Source organism: Oryctolagus cuniculus, chromosome 2 (genome assembly GCF_051225735.1).
Source record: "Oryctolagus cuniculus isolate XC-2025 breed Fujian yellow rabbit chromosome 2, ASM5122573v1, whole genome shotgun sequence".
Lineage (NCBI taxonomy): Eukaryota > Metazoa > Chordata > Mammalia > Lagomorpha > Leporidae > Oryctolagus > Oryctolagus cuniculus.
The window spans coordinates 138683905-138699999 of NC_142868.1; the positions used below are offsets into that span (position 1 = coordinate 138683905).

The 16095-nt window shown below is 44.1% G+C and overlaps 1 protein-coding gene across 1 annotated transcript in view; it reads right to left on the reverse strand.

The window, feature by feature from the left end:
* ANTXR1 (ANTXR cell adhesion molecule 1) overlaps window positions 1-16095 on the reverse strand; it is a 241179-nt gene that overhangs the window by 76791 nt on the left and 148293 nt on the right. The window contains exon 14 of the mRNA XM_002709824.6: window positions 9780-9821. Within this exon, the coding sequence (XP_002709870.1) occupies window positions 9780-9821 (42 nt within the window). The remainder of the gene's footprint in view (window positions 1-9779; window positions 9822-16095) is intronic.

Sequence of the window (16095 nt, forward strand, 5' to 3'; positions counted from 1 at the left end):
TCCTGGTTGGGGCGCCAGATTCTGTCCCGGTTGCCCCTCTTCCAGGCCAGCTCTCTGCTGTGGCCCGGGAGTGCAGTGGAGGATGGCCCAAGTGCTTGGGCCCTGCACCCCATGGGAGACCAGGATAAGTACCTGGCTCCTGCCATCGGATCAGTGTGGTGCGCCGGCCGCGGTGGCCATTGGAGGGTGAACCAACGGCAAAGGAAGACCTTTCTCTCTGTCTCTCTCTCTCTCACTGTCCACTCTGCCTGTAAAAAAAAAAAAAAAAAAAAAAAAAAAAAAAGACAAACTCCTGCATGGAACCTCACTTGCTATCACAGCCCACAGCTCATTCTAGACTTGCTGACTGAACAGCACCTTTAAGATAGTTTATGCTGGGAGCCGCCAGAGCTGGCGAGTTTGCCTGCCAGCGCTGGAAGGGGAGGAGGAAAATTGAAGAAGCTCAAACTGCCTCAGTAAAACTTGAGCAAACATCAATCTCTGGAGTTAAGACTTTGGTGGACCTGTGTGGAGAGCGTGGGAGCCCACAGTTTGGGACACCAGCGGCAGACTCAACACACCAGTGCTGGAACGCCAGCTGTGCGGAATTACTTCCCTTTTGAATGAAAGAAAGAAAGAAAGAAAGAAAGAAAGAAAGAAAGAAAGAAAGGAAGGAAGGAAGAAAGAAAGGGAGAGAGAGAGATTTACCACGCCTAACCTGGGAGTGTCACCTTTGGCACACCCTTAACCCTAAGGAACCAGACAGAGCTCTCAGGCCACACCCATCTCAAGCCTCTAAGGCTCCATCAAAAACAGACAGTTCACTTAATCTAGAGTCATAGTATAACAAGAAAAAACACCACAGTGAAGAAACCAAAAAATATCTCCAATATGCCAAACAACAAACACAAAAACCGAGGTAATAGGAACAAGAAAGACACTATGATGCCCCCAAATGAAAAAGACACCCCAATTCAAGATTATGAAGATGATGAGATAGAAGAAATGCAAGAAGCGGATCTCAAAAAATTGATAAGAACATTAAGAAGTTCTCAAAAACAAATTCTTGAACTACAGAAATCCTTAATGGACAAGATAGAAAATCTTTCTCATGAAAATGAAGTATTAAGGAGGAATCAAAATGAAATGAAACAACTAGTAGAACATGAAACTGTGATAGTGATGAGAAATCATAATGAAATGAAGAATTCAATAGATCAAATGACAAACACATTAGAGAGCCTTAAAAACAGGATGGGTGAAGCAGAAGAGAGAATATCAGACTTAGAAGACAGAGAACAGGAAAGGATACAGTCAAGCCAAAGAAAAGAAGAGGAAATTAGAAATCTAAAAAATATTGTGGGGAATCTACAGGATACTATTAAAAAACCCAACATTCGGGTTCTAGGAGTTCCTGAAGGCATGGGGAGGGAGAAAGGATTAGAATGTCTTTTTAGTGAGATAATAGAAGAAAATTTCCCAGGTTTGGAGAAGGACAGAGACATCCTAGTACAGGAAGCTCATAGAACCCCTAATAAACATGACCAAAAGAGATCCTCACCACGACACGTTGTAATTAAACTCACCACAGTGAAACAGAAAGAAAAGATCCTAAAATGTGCAAGAGAGAAACGTCAGATTACTTTCAGAGGATCTCCAATTAGACTCACAGCAGACTTCTCATCAGAAACCCTACAAGCTAGAAGGGAATGGCGAGACATAGCCCAGGTACTAAGAGAGAAAAACTGCCAGCCCAGAATATTATATCCTGCAAAGCTCTCATTTGTGAACGAAGGTGAAATAAAGACCTTTCATAGCAAACAGAAATTGAAAGAATTTGTCGCCACTCGTCCAGCCCTGCAAAAGATGCTTAAAGATGTGTTGCACACAGAAACACAGAAACACGGTCATCAATATGAAAGAAGATAAAGGAAGGAAACCTCATAGCAAAAGATCACAGGGAATTCAAAGCATATATTAGAACTTATCTTTGGCAAATGGCAGGGCAAAGTTACCACTTATCAATAGTCACATTGAATGTTAATGGCCTGAACTGTCCAGTTAAAAGACACCGATTGGCTGATTGACTTAAGGAACAAAACCCATCTATTTGCTGCTTACAAGAAACACATCTTTCCAACAAAGATCCATACAGTCTGAAAGTGAAAGGCTGGAAAAAGATATACCATGCCAACAGAAATGAAAAAAGAGCGGGCGTAGCCATCTTAATATCGAACAACATAAACTTTAACACAAAAACTGTTAAGAGAGACAAAGAAGGGCACTATATATAATGATTAAGGGATCAATTCATCAGGAAGATATAACAATTATCAATGTATATGCACCTAATTACAGGGCACCGGTTTATTTAAAAGATTTGTTAAGGGACTTAAGGGAGACTTAGACCCCAATGCAATAGTACTGGGGGACTTCAATACTCCACTCTCAGAAATAGACAGATCAACAGGACAGAAGATCAACAAGGAGACAGTAGATTTAAATGACACTATAGCCCAAATGGATCTAACAGATATCTAAGAACTTTTCATCATACATATAAAGCATTTACATTCTTCTCAGCAGTACATGGAACCTTCTCTAGGATTGACCACATACTAGGCCATAAAGCAAGTCTCAGCAAATTCAAAAGAATTAGAATCATACCATGCAGCTTCTCAGACCATAAAGGAATGAAGTTGGAAATTAGCAACTCAGCAATCCCTAGAGCATATGCAAACACATGGAGATTGAACAACATGCTCCTGAATGAACAATGGGTCAAAGAAGAAATTAAGAGAAATCAAAAATTTTCTGGAAGTAAACGAGGATAACAGCACAACACACCAAAACTTATGGGATGCAGCAAAAGCAGTGTTAAGAGGAAAGTTTATATCAACAGGTACCTACATCAAGAAATTGGAAAGGCACCAAATAGATGAGCTTTCAATGCATCTCAAGGATCTAGAAAATCTACAGCAAACCAGACACAAATCTAGTAGGAGAAGAGAAATAATTAAAATCAGAGAAGAAATCAACAGGATTGAATCCAAAAAAAATTACAAAAAATCAGCCAAACGAGGAGCTGGTTTTTTGAAAAAAAAAAAAAAAAAATTGACACCCCGTTGGCCCAACTAACTAAAAAAAGAAGAGAGAAGACCCAAATCAATAAAATCAGAGATGAAAAAGGAAACGTAACAACAGACACCACAGAAATAAAAAGAATCATCAGAAATTACTACAAGGACTTGTATGCCAGTAAACAGGGAAACCTATCAGAAATGGATAGATTCCTGGACACATGCAACCTACCTAAATTGAACCAGGAAGACATCGAAAACCTAAACAGACCCATAACTGAGACAGAAATTGAAACAGTAATAAAGGCCCTCCCAACAAAGAAAAGCCCAGGACCAGATGGATTCACTGCTGAATTCTACCAGACATTTAAAGAAGAACTAACTCCAATTCTTCTCAAACTATTCAGAACAATCGAAAAAGAGGGAATCCTCCCAAATTCTTTCTATGAAGCCAGCATCACCTTAATTCCTAAGCTGGAAAAAGATGCAGCATTGAAAGAGAATTACAGACCAATATCCCTGATGAACATAGATGCAAAAATCCTCAATAAAATTCTGGCCAATAGAATGCAACAACACATCAGAAAGATCATCCACCCAGACCAAGTGGGATTTATCCCTGGCATGCAGGGATGGTTCAATGTGCGCAAAAACAATCAACGTGATACACCACATTAACAGACTGCAGAAGAAAAACCATATGATTATCTCAATAGATTCAGAGAAAGCATTTGATAAAATACAACACCCTTTCATGATGAAAACTCTAAACAAACTGGGTATGGAAGGAACATTCCTCAATACAATCAAAGCAATTTATGAAAAACCCACGGCCAACATCCTATTGAATGGGGAAAAGTTGGAAGCATTTCCACTGAGATCTGGTACCAGACAGGGATGCCCACTCTCACCACTGCTATTCAATATAGTTCCGGAAGTTTTAGCCAGAGCTATTAGGCAAGAAAATGAAATTAAAGGGATACAAATTGGGAAGGAAGAAGTCAAACTATCCCTCTTTGCAGATGATATGATTCTTTATTTAGGGGATCCAAAGAACTCTACTAAGAGACTATTGGAACTCATAGAAGAGTTTGGCAAAGTAGCAGGATATAAAATCAATACACAAAAATCAACAGCCTTTGTATACACAGGCAATGCCACGGCTGAGGAAGAACTTCTAAGATCAATCCCATTCACAATAGCTACAAAAACAATCAAATACCTTGGAATAAACTTAACCAAAGACATTAAGGATCTCTATGATGAAAATTACAAAACCTTAAAGAAAGAAATAGAAGAGGATACCAAGAAATGGAAAAATCTTCCATGCTCATGGATTTGAAGAATCAATATCATCAAAGTGTCCATTCTCCCAAAAGCAATTTACAGATTCAATGCAATACCAATCAAAATACTGAAGACATTCTTCTCAGACCTGGAAAAAATGATGCTGAAATTCATATGGAGACACAGGAGACCTCGAATAGCTAAAGCAATCTTGTACAACAAAAACAAAGCCGGAGGCATCACAATACCAGATTTCAGGACACACTACAGGGCAGTTGTTATCAAAACAGCATGGTACTGGTACAGACACAGATGGATAGACCAGTGGAACAGAATTGAAACACCAGAAATCAATCCAAACATCTACAGCCAACTTATATTTGATCAAGGATCTAAAACCAATCCCTGGAGTAAGGACAGTCTATTCAATAAATGGTGCTGGGAAAATTGGATTTCCATGTGCAGAACCATGAAGCAAGACCCTTACCTTTCACCTTACACAAAAATTTACTCAACATGGATTAAAGACTTAAATCTACGACCTGACACCATCAAATTATCAGAGAGCATTGGAGAAACTCTGCAAGATATAGGTACTGGCAAAGACTTCTTGGAAAATACCCCAGAAGCACAGGCAGTCAAAGCCAAAATTAACATTTGGGATTGCATCAAATTGAGAAGTTTCTGTACTTCAAAAGAAACAGTCAGGAAAGTAAAGAGGCAACCAACAGAATGGGAAAAAATATTCGCAAACTATGCAACAGATAAAGGGTTGATAACCAGAATCTACAAAGAAATCAAGAAACTCCACAACATCAAAACAAACAACCCACTTAAGAGATGGGCCAAGGACCTCAATAGACATTTTTCAAAAGAGGAAATCCAAATGGCCAACAGACACATGAAAAAATGTTCAAGATCACTAGCAATCAGGCAAATGCAAATCAAAACCACAATGAGGTTTCACCTCACCCCAGTTAGAATGGCTCACATTCAGAAATCTACCAACAACAGATGCTGGAGAGGATGTGGGGAAAAAGGGACACTAACCCACTCTTGGTGGGAATGCAAACTGGTTAAGCCACTATGGAAGGCAGTCTGGAGATTCCTCAGAAACCTGAATATAACCCTACCATTCAACCCAGCCATCCCACTCCTTGGAATTTACCCAAAAGAAATTAAATTGGCAAACAAATGAGCTGTCTGCACATTAATGTTTATTGCAGCTCAATTCACAATAGCTAAGACCAGGAACCAACCCAAATGCCCATCAACAGTAGACTGGATAAAGAAATTATGGGACATGTACTCTATAGAATACTATACAGCAGTCAAAAAGAATGAAATCCGGTCATTTGCAACAAGATGGAGGAATCTGGAAAACATTATGCTGAGTGAATTAAGTCAGTCCCAAAGGGACAAATATCATATGTTCTCCCTGATCGGCGACAACTAACTGAGCAGCAAAGGGGAAACCTGTTGAAGTGAAATGGACACTATGAGAAACAGTGACCTGATCAGCTCTTGTCCTGACTGTTGATGTACAATGTAATACTTTATCCATTTTAATATTTTCTCTTTGTTTTGTTCTAGTACTATTGGTTGAACTCTGTGATTAACACACAATTATTCTTAGGTGTTTAAATTTAACTGAAAAATGATCCCTGTTAAATATAAGAGTAGGAATAAGAGAGGGAGGAGACGTACAATTTGGGACATGCTCAATCGGACTTGCCCCAAATGGTGGAGTTAGAATCATGCCAGGGGATCCCAATACAATCCCATCGAGGTGGCATGTACAATGCCATCTCACTAGTCCAAGTGATCAACTTTAGTTCACAATTGATCACACTGATAGGTCTAAGAGTCAAAGGGATCACACAAACAAGTCTAGTGTCTGCTAATACTAGCTGATAGAATCAAAAAGGGAGAGAACAATCCATCATTGGAAACGGGATACACAGTAAACTCATAGAATGGCAGATGTCCTAAATAGCACTCTGGCCTCAGAATCTGCCCTTAAGGCACTTGGATATGGCTGAAGAGCCCATGGGAGTATTTTAGGCATGGAAAGTCAAGACACCCTGGAAAAAAAAAAAAAAAAAAAAGACCTAAATGGAAGATCTCTGTGAGCGAGATCCCAGGGGAAAGAACGGGGCCATCAAAGAAGGAGGTACCTTTCTCTGAAGGGAGGAGAGAACTTCCACTTTGACTATGACCCTGTCAGAATAAGATCGAAATCGGCGAACTCAAAAGGCTTCCATAGCCTTGGCAACTCATAACTAGAGCCTAGGGAGATTACTGACGCCATAAACAAGAGTGTCAAATTGTTAAGTCAACAACAGGAGTCACTGTGTACTTACTTCTCATGTGGGATCTGTCCTTAGTGTGTTGTCCAATGTGAAGTAATGCTATAACTAGTACTGAAACAGTATTTTACACTTTGTGTTTCTGTGTGGGTGCAAACTGATGAAATCTTTACTTAATATATACTGAATTGATCTTCTGTATATAAAGATAATTGAAAATGAATCTTGATGTGAATGGAATGGGAGAGGGAGCGGGAGACGGGAGGGGTGTGAGTGGGAGGGAAATTATGGGGGGGGAGCCATTGTAATCCATTAACTGTACTTTGAAAATTTATATTTACTAAATAAAAAATTTAAAAAAAGATAGTTTATGCTAACAGAGGGGTTAAAAAAACACGATGGTTACTTAACGTGCCTTTCACTTCCATTGCTTTTGACTTTCCCAGTGCCCCCAGATCAGATCCTAAGGCCTTAATTCCCCTGATGCTAAAAAGTGTGATGTTTAAACTTTTATTATCCAGGTCTCTCATTTGGGTAGTTTCTTGATTTACTTCTGACATTCTGTTTAACTGATAAAGACAGAGGGTTTCAAAGAGAAATGAGAGGGAGTGGTGGGCTCTAGCCTCCAGGAAGGCAATGTTTTATTTTTCATCAGCAATCTGTCTATCCCAGTCTAGCCAAAGCAGTGTGGTTAAGTAGGAAAACTGCAGGTGGGGTGGGCATTTGACCTAGCAATTAAGACACTGGTTAGTATGCTTACATATATTGGTCATATGCCTACATACATTGAGTAACTGAGTTTGATACCTGGCTCTGGCTCCTGGCTTCAGCTTCTTGCTAATGTAGACTCCAGGAGGCAGCAGCAATTGGGTTGCTGCCAACCACATGGGAGATCTAGGTTGTGCTCCTGGCTTCCAGGAGGGAGCTATTGGAGGCATTGCAATAGGCTATTGCAGGCATGTGGGGAGTGAACCAGAAGATGGGCACTCTCTGTCTATCAGTCTCTCTGCCTCACCAATAAATACATAAACAAATAAACACATGAACCCTGCAGGCAAATACATGAAGAGGGCTGGCATTGTTGCGCAGCAGGTTAAGTTAACAGTCGTTTTGTTAGCATCCCCGTTCAATGTGCCAGTTTGAGTCCTGGCTGCTTGGCTTCCAATCCAGCTCTCTGCTATTGTGCCTGGGAAGGCAGCAGAAAGACGGCCCATGTTTGGGCCCTTGCCAGCCACGTGGATCCTAGCTCCTTGCTTTGGATCGGCCCAGCTCCAGCTGTTGAGGCCTTTTAGGGAGTGAGCCAGCGCTTAATTGTTCACATATATGACGGAGAACGTCTGACTTCATATTGCTATTAATTGGATTAGATAGCTATTAATTGTATGAAGCTTTTTGAGGCTAGGTCAAAGGTGAATTAGATATAGATGCTGACTTTCAAGTAGCTAAACTTTGACACAGAAGGCAGAGCCAATAAAACACCCTGGGAATGCCCTGGGGAGGAGGAACGGGGAATTGACTGGTGAAGGGACACTGTGTGTAGCACACGAGCTGTGCTTGGAGCACTGGCATGTTTCGAACACAGGGAGCTGGGCAGGAGGAGGTTGTCTGGGTTCATCCTGATTTTCAGAGCATTCCATAAAATGCCTTGCATGGGCTAAGTGACGTTATCTGTTTCTGTGGGATTTCTTCCTTCCTTTTTTTTCCCCCTCTGCCAAAACACAGTGGGAAGGAGATTAGGCTGCCTAACTCACAGGGCCAAGGACCCCTTGGGCCCACACACATGCTGAGGCAATCACACAGCCTGTAGGTAGCCTGTCCCTGGCCAGCCCGGAAGTTCCATAAAGCCTAATGCTACCCTGTCAATCTCAAGTAGCCAAGGCTGCCCTTCAGTTTCAGGAACCAGGTTTGCTTTCTTCTGGTGAAAGTACAACTTCTAGAAAAATAAGCAAAATTGGAGAAAAAAAAAGCAAAAACCTCATCTACTGTCTTTCTTTGCTGTTAGCCATTCTTTCCAGATGGTTTTCTGATTTGGACCACCCCCTTCTTTTTTTTTTTTTTTTTTTCTGCTCCAAAGTTGTGTTTTTGGGTACAGTACTTCATTCTGCAAATATTTATTGTGCTTGTACCGTGTGCCGGGCCCTCTGCCGACATCTAGGGTGAAGCAGATCCCCTTGGTCTTGTCCCTGAACCCCCTGGAGGACTTGGGCTCCAGTGCCTGTCCCGTTACCTCCTAAAAGCAACTGCAGAGTGAGCACCAGAAGAAAGAGCAAGAAGGTCTCTGACACAATGAGGGAGGAACATTCCTCACTTCAGGCCAAACACAGCAGCCCCACCAAGGGAGTGCTCGCCCTGTTTTTCTTTGAGAGTCTAAGAGACAGCTGCACATAACAGAAACAAAGCCAGATTGGAACCTTGGAGCTAGCCAGGTACCTTCTCCTAAAGGATTAAGGAAAAGCTTTTGTAGATGTAAAGAAGTCTTTCTTTTTTTCTTTTTTCTTTTTTTAATTCCTGCCTCTGCACAGCCATGTAATTTCCTCCCTTGATTTCTGGGCAGAAAGTCAGCATTCCAACAAGATGTGTTTTAATTGATTGCAGCCATTAAATCCCTTGGCTTACTTGCATATGGCACAGGACTCAAGAGCCACATGGAATTTTGAATTAAATCATCATTTTTTTCTTGATGCAGGAAACTTGACTAAGGTGTTGGGAAGAGGAAGGGTGAAGGGTTGGTGCTTGATTTGCACACAGCAGGCTATAGGGATGAGGACGAGAACTTGCAACTTCCTCCATATTCCTGTCTTCGGTCCCGTTAAGTTACTGGATTGGCACTGGAGCTTCCAAATTGGTGGGAACTGCATCTGGGCAGTGCAGTTCTCCTGACAGTGACCAGAGGATTAGCAAAGCCTAAACCACCCCATCTTTGGCTGCTACTTTCGTTCAGTTTGTATTCATCCCTGGTTAGGAAAGGGCCAAAGGCTTCTCTCCCCCGCTACTTTACATACGGGGGGTGGGGGGCTGCCTGGCTCAGCTCTGCTCTGCAGGGGACAAAGCATCCAGCCAGCCCAGCCAGCTCATCTCCCTTCCCTTCCCCCGACTCTGCCACCCTGCCCACTTGGTCACTTACCTCACTCTCCTCAGCAGGGGGTGGAGGGACCTCCTTGATAATCTGGAAAAAAAGAAAAAAAAAAAAAGAACAGATCAGTGGAGCTCTGGCTACCTGCTTTCTAAGAGGCTGCGCTCAGTATCTCAGTAATGTGGCTATGATTACCATGGCAATGGCCCAAAGCCAGGCCGTTTGTATCAGTGCACGACCCATCTTTCTATACAGAGGAGTCTGGTTAGGTAGAACGTGGCCCAGGCTGAGGACTGCATTCTTGGTTGTGTCTACTGTCATTCCATAGAGAGAGGCATCTCTTCCCGCATGTGGCTGTCTTGCAAACTGATTCATTCATCCAGTCATTCACGCACCCAATCATTCACCCATCCTTATTAGGCATGGCTGCATGAGGGAGGGTGAGGAGCATTACAGAGGTGAGTCAGGTATGGCAGGTCCTTTAACGGTCACTGGCCCCAAAGCGCTTCCATGGAGGGAGAAGGTGATAGCTGGACAGACCAGTTCCTGACACAAAGCGACAGAGCAGGAATGTTTAGAGATTTCTTTCAGGGCGTGGACATTTAGGGGTTAAAAAAGTGACCTGTGGACTTCCTGGGCTGGCGAGTGGTTGGGGGAGCTTTCTAACATGCAAGAGGACCCAGGGCAGGACAGTGTGGCGGGAAGCAGCTTCTCTTTGGCCTTGGCCTCAGCTTGTGCAGCCTTCTAGTAAAAGGGAAGCCCTGAGAGCTAATTTGCCTTAGAGTCTCTCACATGGCACTTCGGTCCCTGTCTACTGTGACTCTACTGTGTCTTGGGGGATTCTCTCCCTAAACCTAAGTTTGTTATCAGAATTTTGGCTCCCCACATAGCGTGCTCCTCTTTGAAGGACATCTGTGAACCCGCAGCTCATGTCACATCCCCGACTCTGTGTCCGGTCTGCTACTTTGGGGGTGAGAGCTCGGGCACTGCCCGCAGCCTGGCTGCCCAGCTGGTGTCCAGCTCTGCCTCACCTCTCCCTACCCAGCATCTAGCTTCTCTTATTTGGTGATCATTCTGGAACCTCATCGCGGCTCCAAGCCCCATGCTGTCACGCTCCCCAGCATTATCTGTAACATCATCTCTGTAGGAAGAGACAGGATATTGACCAGAGGTTCTGTTAACCCCAGCCAGGGGACCACTGCTGGGTCATCTGGAGCACAGCATTGTGCTTATTGTGTTAATTGTGTTAACTGAAGAGGCGGAGCAAAGGCCTCTGGGGGTTCAGGCTGTCGTTTCTCCTGCCTCCACTTCCTGCTGCTGTGGGACGCTGATGAGGACCTTTGGGAAGCACGCGGCCATGGCTTTGCTCACTCAGTCACCCCAGCTCAGAACTCCTGCAGGAACTCCCTGGGGACGGCTACCACTGCCCAGTGATGATTTCTCATCATCCAAGAGGTCGTGAATTTCGTTCAAACAGGAAATGCCTGGAAATTGGAGGGAGGACCAAGGCGCTGGGGACAATGATTTGGAGCACATCCCTTCCCTTAGGACAGTAGGGAGTGCCATGAGAGAGGGAGCAGGATGTTTGGGGACATAGGTGGACACTGACAAGGGTGCTGCGGGCAGTGCGCATAGCAAAGACGCTGGCTATGAAGTTGTCTTCTCAGTGCCATCGGCCTCTCTCTCCCTGCACACAACACAGCACGGTGGTCCACTGTGAGCCCAGTCCCGCCTTCTCCTGAAGTGACGATTTGCCAAGTCCCTTGACCTTCCTGAGCTCCAATGTCATTGTCTGTCAAATGGAGCAAGAGCAGCCACCCTGCAGGAATTGAGTCATGACGAGCAGCCCGCTGGCCAAAAGCGACAGCAAGGGCGCACAGCGTGCCTGGCGGCAGTATGCTTTCTCTTTCCTCCTGTCAGCCGCTTGCCTTGATTACATCTCTCACATCCAGGATGTGATGGATGATAATCTCCAGACAGAGGTGCCAAGAAGCCAGCGATTCATCAAGAGAATGAAACAGGAAGCTTCTGTCCAGACAGTGACCGGGGGACTGAGAGTGGCCAGGAGCTTCATGGGAGTCAGCAGCACTATGATTTGCCACGCAGGACACTGGCCAGGGAGTATAGCACAAGTGGCCCATGCTCTCTGGGGGTGCTGTTTGATTGACCTCATTGAGAGTTTATTGAATATCTGTTCTACATCCTGCAATGCACCAGACCTAGAGGGGAAGTCAAAAGGTAGTGCCCAACCTAATACTTACTAACTATGAATCCAAGTGGAACTAGTTTACAATCCAGATTCCCCACTCTTAAGCTGGGTGCTGGGGTTTCTGGAAAAACACCACCCCATTCAGATAAACAGGAATTAGGCGCTTCCAATCTGGCCTCATGAGCTGGGGGTCTGGCTAGTTTCGGCAGGAATAAGGAACAAGTCTTCCCATTGCTTCAAACCCGTGCACCACCAGCCTGCTCCTGGTGGTCAAGAGAGCTTTCCTTAGGAAGGCGAGAGAGCTTTGGAAAAATGTGATCCACACAGGTTCAGCTTGAAGTCCAGAGATGCATTGCTCCAGACAGTGAGGCTGGATGGGCTGCCTGTGAGTGGCTCAAATCCGTGTGCCATGGCCAGCACACGCGGACCATGCAAAAACGTGCTCTGAGAACAAGGCCAAGTTGCTCCAGGTCAGAGCAATAGCCCGCATCTCCCCCAAGCCTGCAGCTCCACTGCAGTGTTGCTGCACACAGAGTGGCCTTAAAAACACACAACTCAGTGGTCGCTTCTTTAGTTAAAACCCACAGTGGCTTCCCACGGTTCACAGAACAAAATGCAAACCGTCCCCACCTCCCACAAAGCCTGTTGGAGGTGGCTTCACCTCTGCACCTCATTCTCCCCTTCACTGTGTACACGCCTGCCTCCCCGGTGCAGTCTTGTTCCTTCCACATCCTCTGCTTCTCATCTGCAGCCTCCTTGGTCTAAGAGTACACCACCCCTCCACACGCAGTCCACGCCCTGGCACATCTTGCCCATTAAAGCCACTCCAACAGATCGCCAGTCAGCCCTGCCCTCGGAACCTCACAGACGGCAAATCCACTTTTGGACTTCATAAAGGCTGTGCTTTTTTGTAGCACACTTAATCATCACTGAAGGGCAAATTGCAGGGGTGGGTTTTTAGCACAGTAGTTAAGACTCTGCTTTGGACAGGCCACATCCCACGCTGAAATGCCTGGTTCAAGTCATGACCCCATTTCCCATCCGGCTTCCCTGGGAGGCCACAGGTGACGGCTCAAGAAGTTGGGAGATACCTGCTACCCAAGTGGGGAATACAGATGGCATTCTGGATTCCTGGCTTCGAACTGGCCCAGCCTCAGCTGGTGCAAGTATTTGGAGGAGTGAACCAGGAAATGAGAGACTTCTCTTCGCCTTTCCATCTGCCTTTCAAAATATATAATTTAAAAAAAGACAAATTGGATGATTTTTTGTTCGGAACTAGTGTGACTAGAAAGTCTTTAGTTCCAACTAAAATTGCAAGCTAGAATCAGCTACCAAGCTCAGACTTGGCTGGGCTCACTTTCCTTCTTTGCAGATGATGGACGGTTCAAGCTCCTTCTTGATTCGGAGGGGGAAGAAAGAAGAGAGATCAGGTTGAAGAGATTCTTAATAAAACATTTAAAAGGAAAGCTCTTCAACAAACCTTATAAACATAACGTGGTAGGAATCAATGGCAGTGTGGGGGGCAAAGCTGAGGATGTTTTTCTTCTTTTTTATTTTTATTTATTTGAAGGGGAAGAGGGAGAAAGAAGAGGGAGGGAGGGGGGAGGAAGGGAGGAAGGGAGGGAGAGACAGAGAGAGAGAGAGAAAGAGAGAGAGAATGAGAGAGAGAATGAGAAAGAGATTTCCTTTCCATTGATTCATTCCCTAAATGCACACAATAGACAGGCTGGACCAGGCCAAAGTCAGGAGGCTGGAACTCAATCTGGGTATCACACATAGAGGGCAGGGACCTCCAGGAAGCCAGAACTGGAAGCAGAGCCAGGAAATGGGGCCCAGAGCATTGTATGGATAAAAGAAAATCAGAACAGACCAGATAGAATCTTATCAAATTGAAATATTACTGACAAGTTCTCATTGAGTCAATTGTACCCCTTAAGTTGCTGTTGGAAATGGTGATTTGGAAGATAAAAAGATGTAGTTAGAGGGGCTCGTGTTGTGGAGTAGGAAGTTAAGCCGCTTCCTGCTATGCTGGCATCCCATATAAGGGTGCTGGTTCAAATCCTGGCTGCTCCACTTTTGGTTCAGTTTCCTGCTAACAAACTGGGAAGGCAGCAGAAGATGGTCCAAATACTTGGGCCCTTGCCTCCCATGTGGGAACCGTGATGGAATTCTGGCTCCTGGCTCCTGGCTCTGGCCTGTCCCAGTCCCAGCCCCTACTGTCATGGCCTCTGGGGAGTGAACCAAAGGAGAGTCTGCCTCTCCCTCTCTCTCTGTTATACTGCCTTTCACATAAAAAATAAAAAAATAAAAAAGAAGATGTAGTTAGCATGGTATAAATAGAGTAGTAAGAAAATGTAAGCCCATTGCCTAAAGTTTAAGTATTCTGGCTTATGAGGCAACTTCAACCCTTGGCTGTCTGTAACACTCTCTCCAACAATTATTTTAAAAATTAAGGTGAAATGAGGCACTTAATGAACTTATTTTGCTTATTATTCTGTCCCCTCTGGGAGTATCGGAGTTTTGCTTTTGTATTATAGGTTTTAGTCCTTGCCTTTTCGTTTCCCTGCTAACTCCACGGTAATGGTCTTGTGCAATGGAATTCAGGATACCATATACAAATTCTCACATGGGCACCTCTCCCTCCTGTAGGTGACAGCCACCTTGGCTCTATAAATCCCGAGTTTAGGCATGAGCCAGGTCAACAAGCTACAGGAGGACACTGCCTGGCTACTGGCCCACGTCCCCTGCTTTGTCTCTATCATCTTGAGAAATCCTCCACTTTACTTCGTCTTTCTTATCTTTTCTGTCTCTTCACTCTGTGACAAGAGTTGGCTACAGGCTGAGCTGTGAAAGCTCGTATCTCACGGCCTGAGAAGTAGGATAAAACGGGAGTTATTTTAGTGGCCCCATTCTTTGTAAGTTGTATTTGGCGTCTCTGTGTCCTTTTTACATGAGCAGCCTTCTGTTGCTGCAAGAAAGACACATCTCTGACTGACACCAGGCAACTCTGCTGTCTTGATATAGTCCAAGAGAACAGCCCAAGATAACCACAGTCAGTTTTCCATATATGTGGGTTCTGCATCCAAGAATTCAACCAACCAAGAGAGAAAATACTCAGAAAAAAATGCATCTGTACTGAACATGTACAGATCTTTTTTCTTGCCATATTTTCCTAAACTGTATAACAGTAAGGCGACTATTTGCATAGCATTTACAGCATATTATATATTTTAAGTCATCTAGAGGTCATCTAAAGTACACAGGACAATGTACATTGGTTGCATATAAACCCTACATCACATTATATAAAGAACTTGAGCATCAAAGACTTTGGTATCTGTGTGAGTCCGGAAACTGATCCTCTATGGATACTGAGGACACCTGTACTCTATTAATAAAACTGGTCACTTGCCCTCTAATTTTAATTAGCTCAGTGGTTTCCAACTTGATTGAGTATCAGTGTCTCCCAAGGGGATTCTTAAACCCTACTTCTGGGCTGAAGCTCTGAGTTTCTCGCCAGTAGGTCTGGGACAGGGCACTTGCATCATTAGCAGGTTCCCAAAGAATGTTTACCCTGCTGGTCTGTGAATCATCATTTGAGGACCACGAATTAGCTTATTTCTAACAGCCCTATACCTCAATCAGATAAGTGAGGCGTATGTTTTGCTTCAAGGCAGACATTCCTACCAGTGCTGTGATGTGAGCAGAAACCCCAGACTCAAAAATGTCTCATTCTAAAAATTACAGCGTCCTTGTTCTGTTGTCAGGAATGCTGGGTTCTCCATTGCTTCCATTGTGTTCCATGTGGAGAAAGACAGAACTGTTATTTCTCCCAACGAGCGTGGGCAATAATATTCCTTGGGTTTTGGTAAGTTTGGATTGTGAGCTCATGTGTAGTTTGCATTGCCTCTGGGAATCCTAGGAGATCTGGGTTGAGAGACAAACCTGCTAATGGATTCAGATTTCCTCCTGCACATCCATAAACAGGTTGAAACTGACTGCGTCTACTTTTTCTTGGATTATGATTAACAGGACCCAAGAGTTATACATTTGAATTCTAAAACTCTGAGAGGTCAAGGTTAAGAATTTGTAGGGACACACACACACACACACACAAAATCTGTTCTTTCATTCAAGGTCTCAACTTTAGGCAGAAGA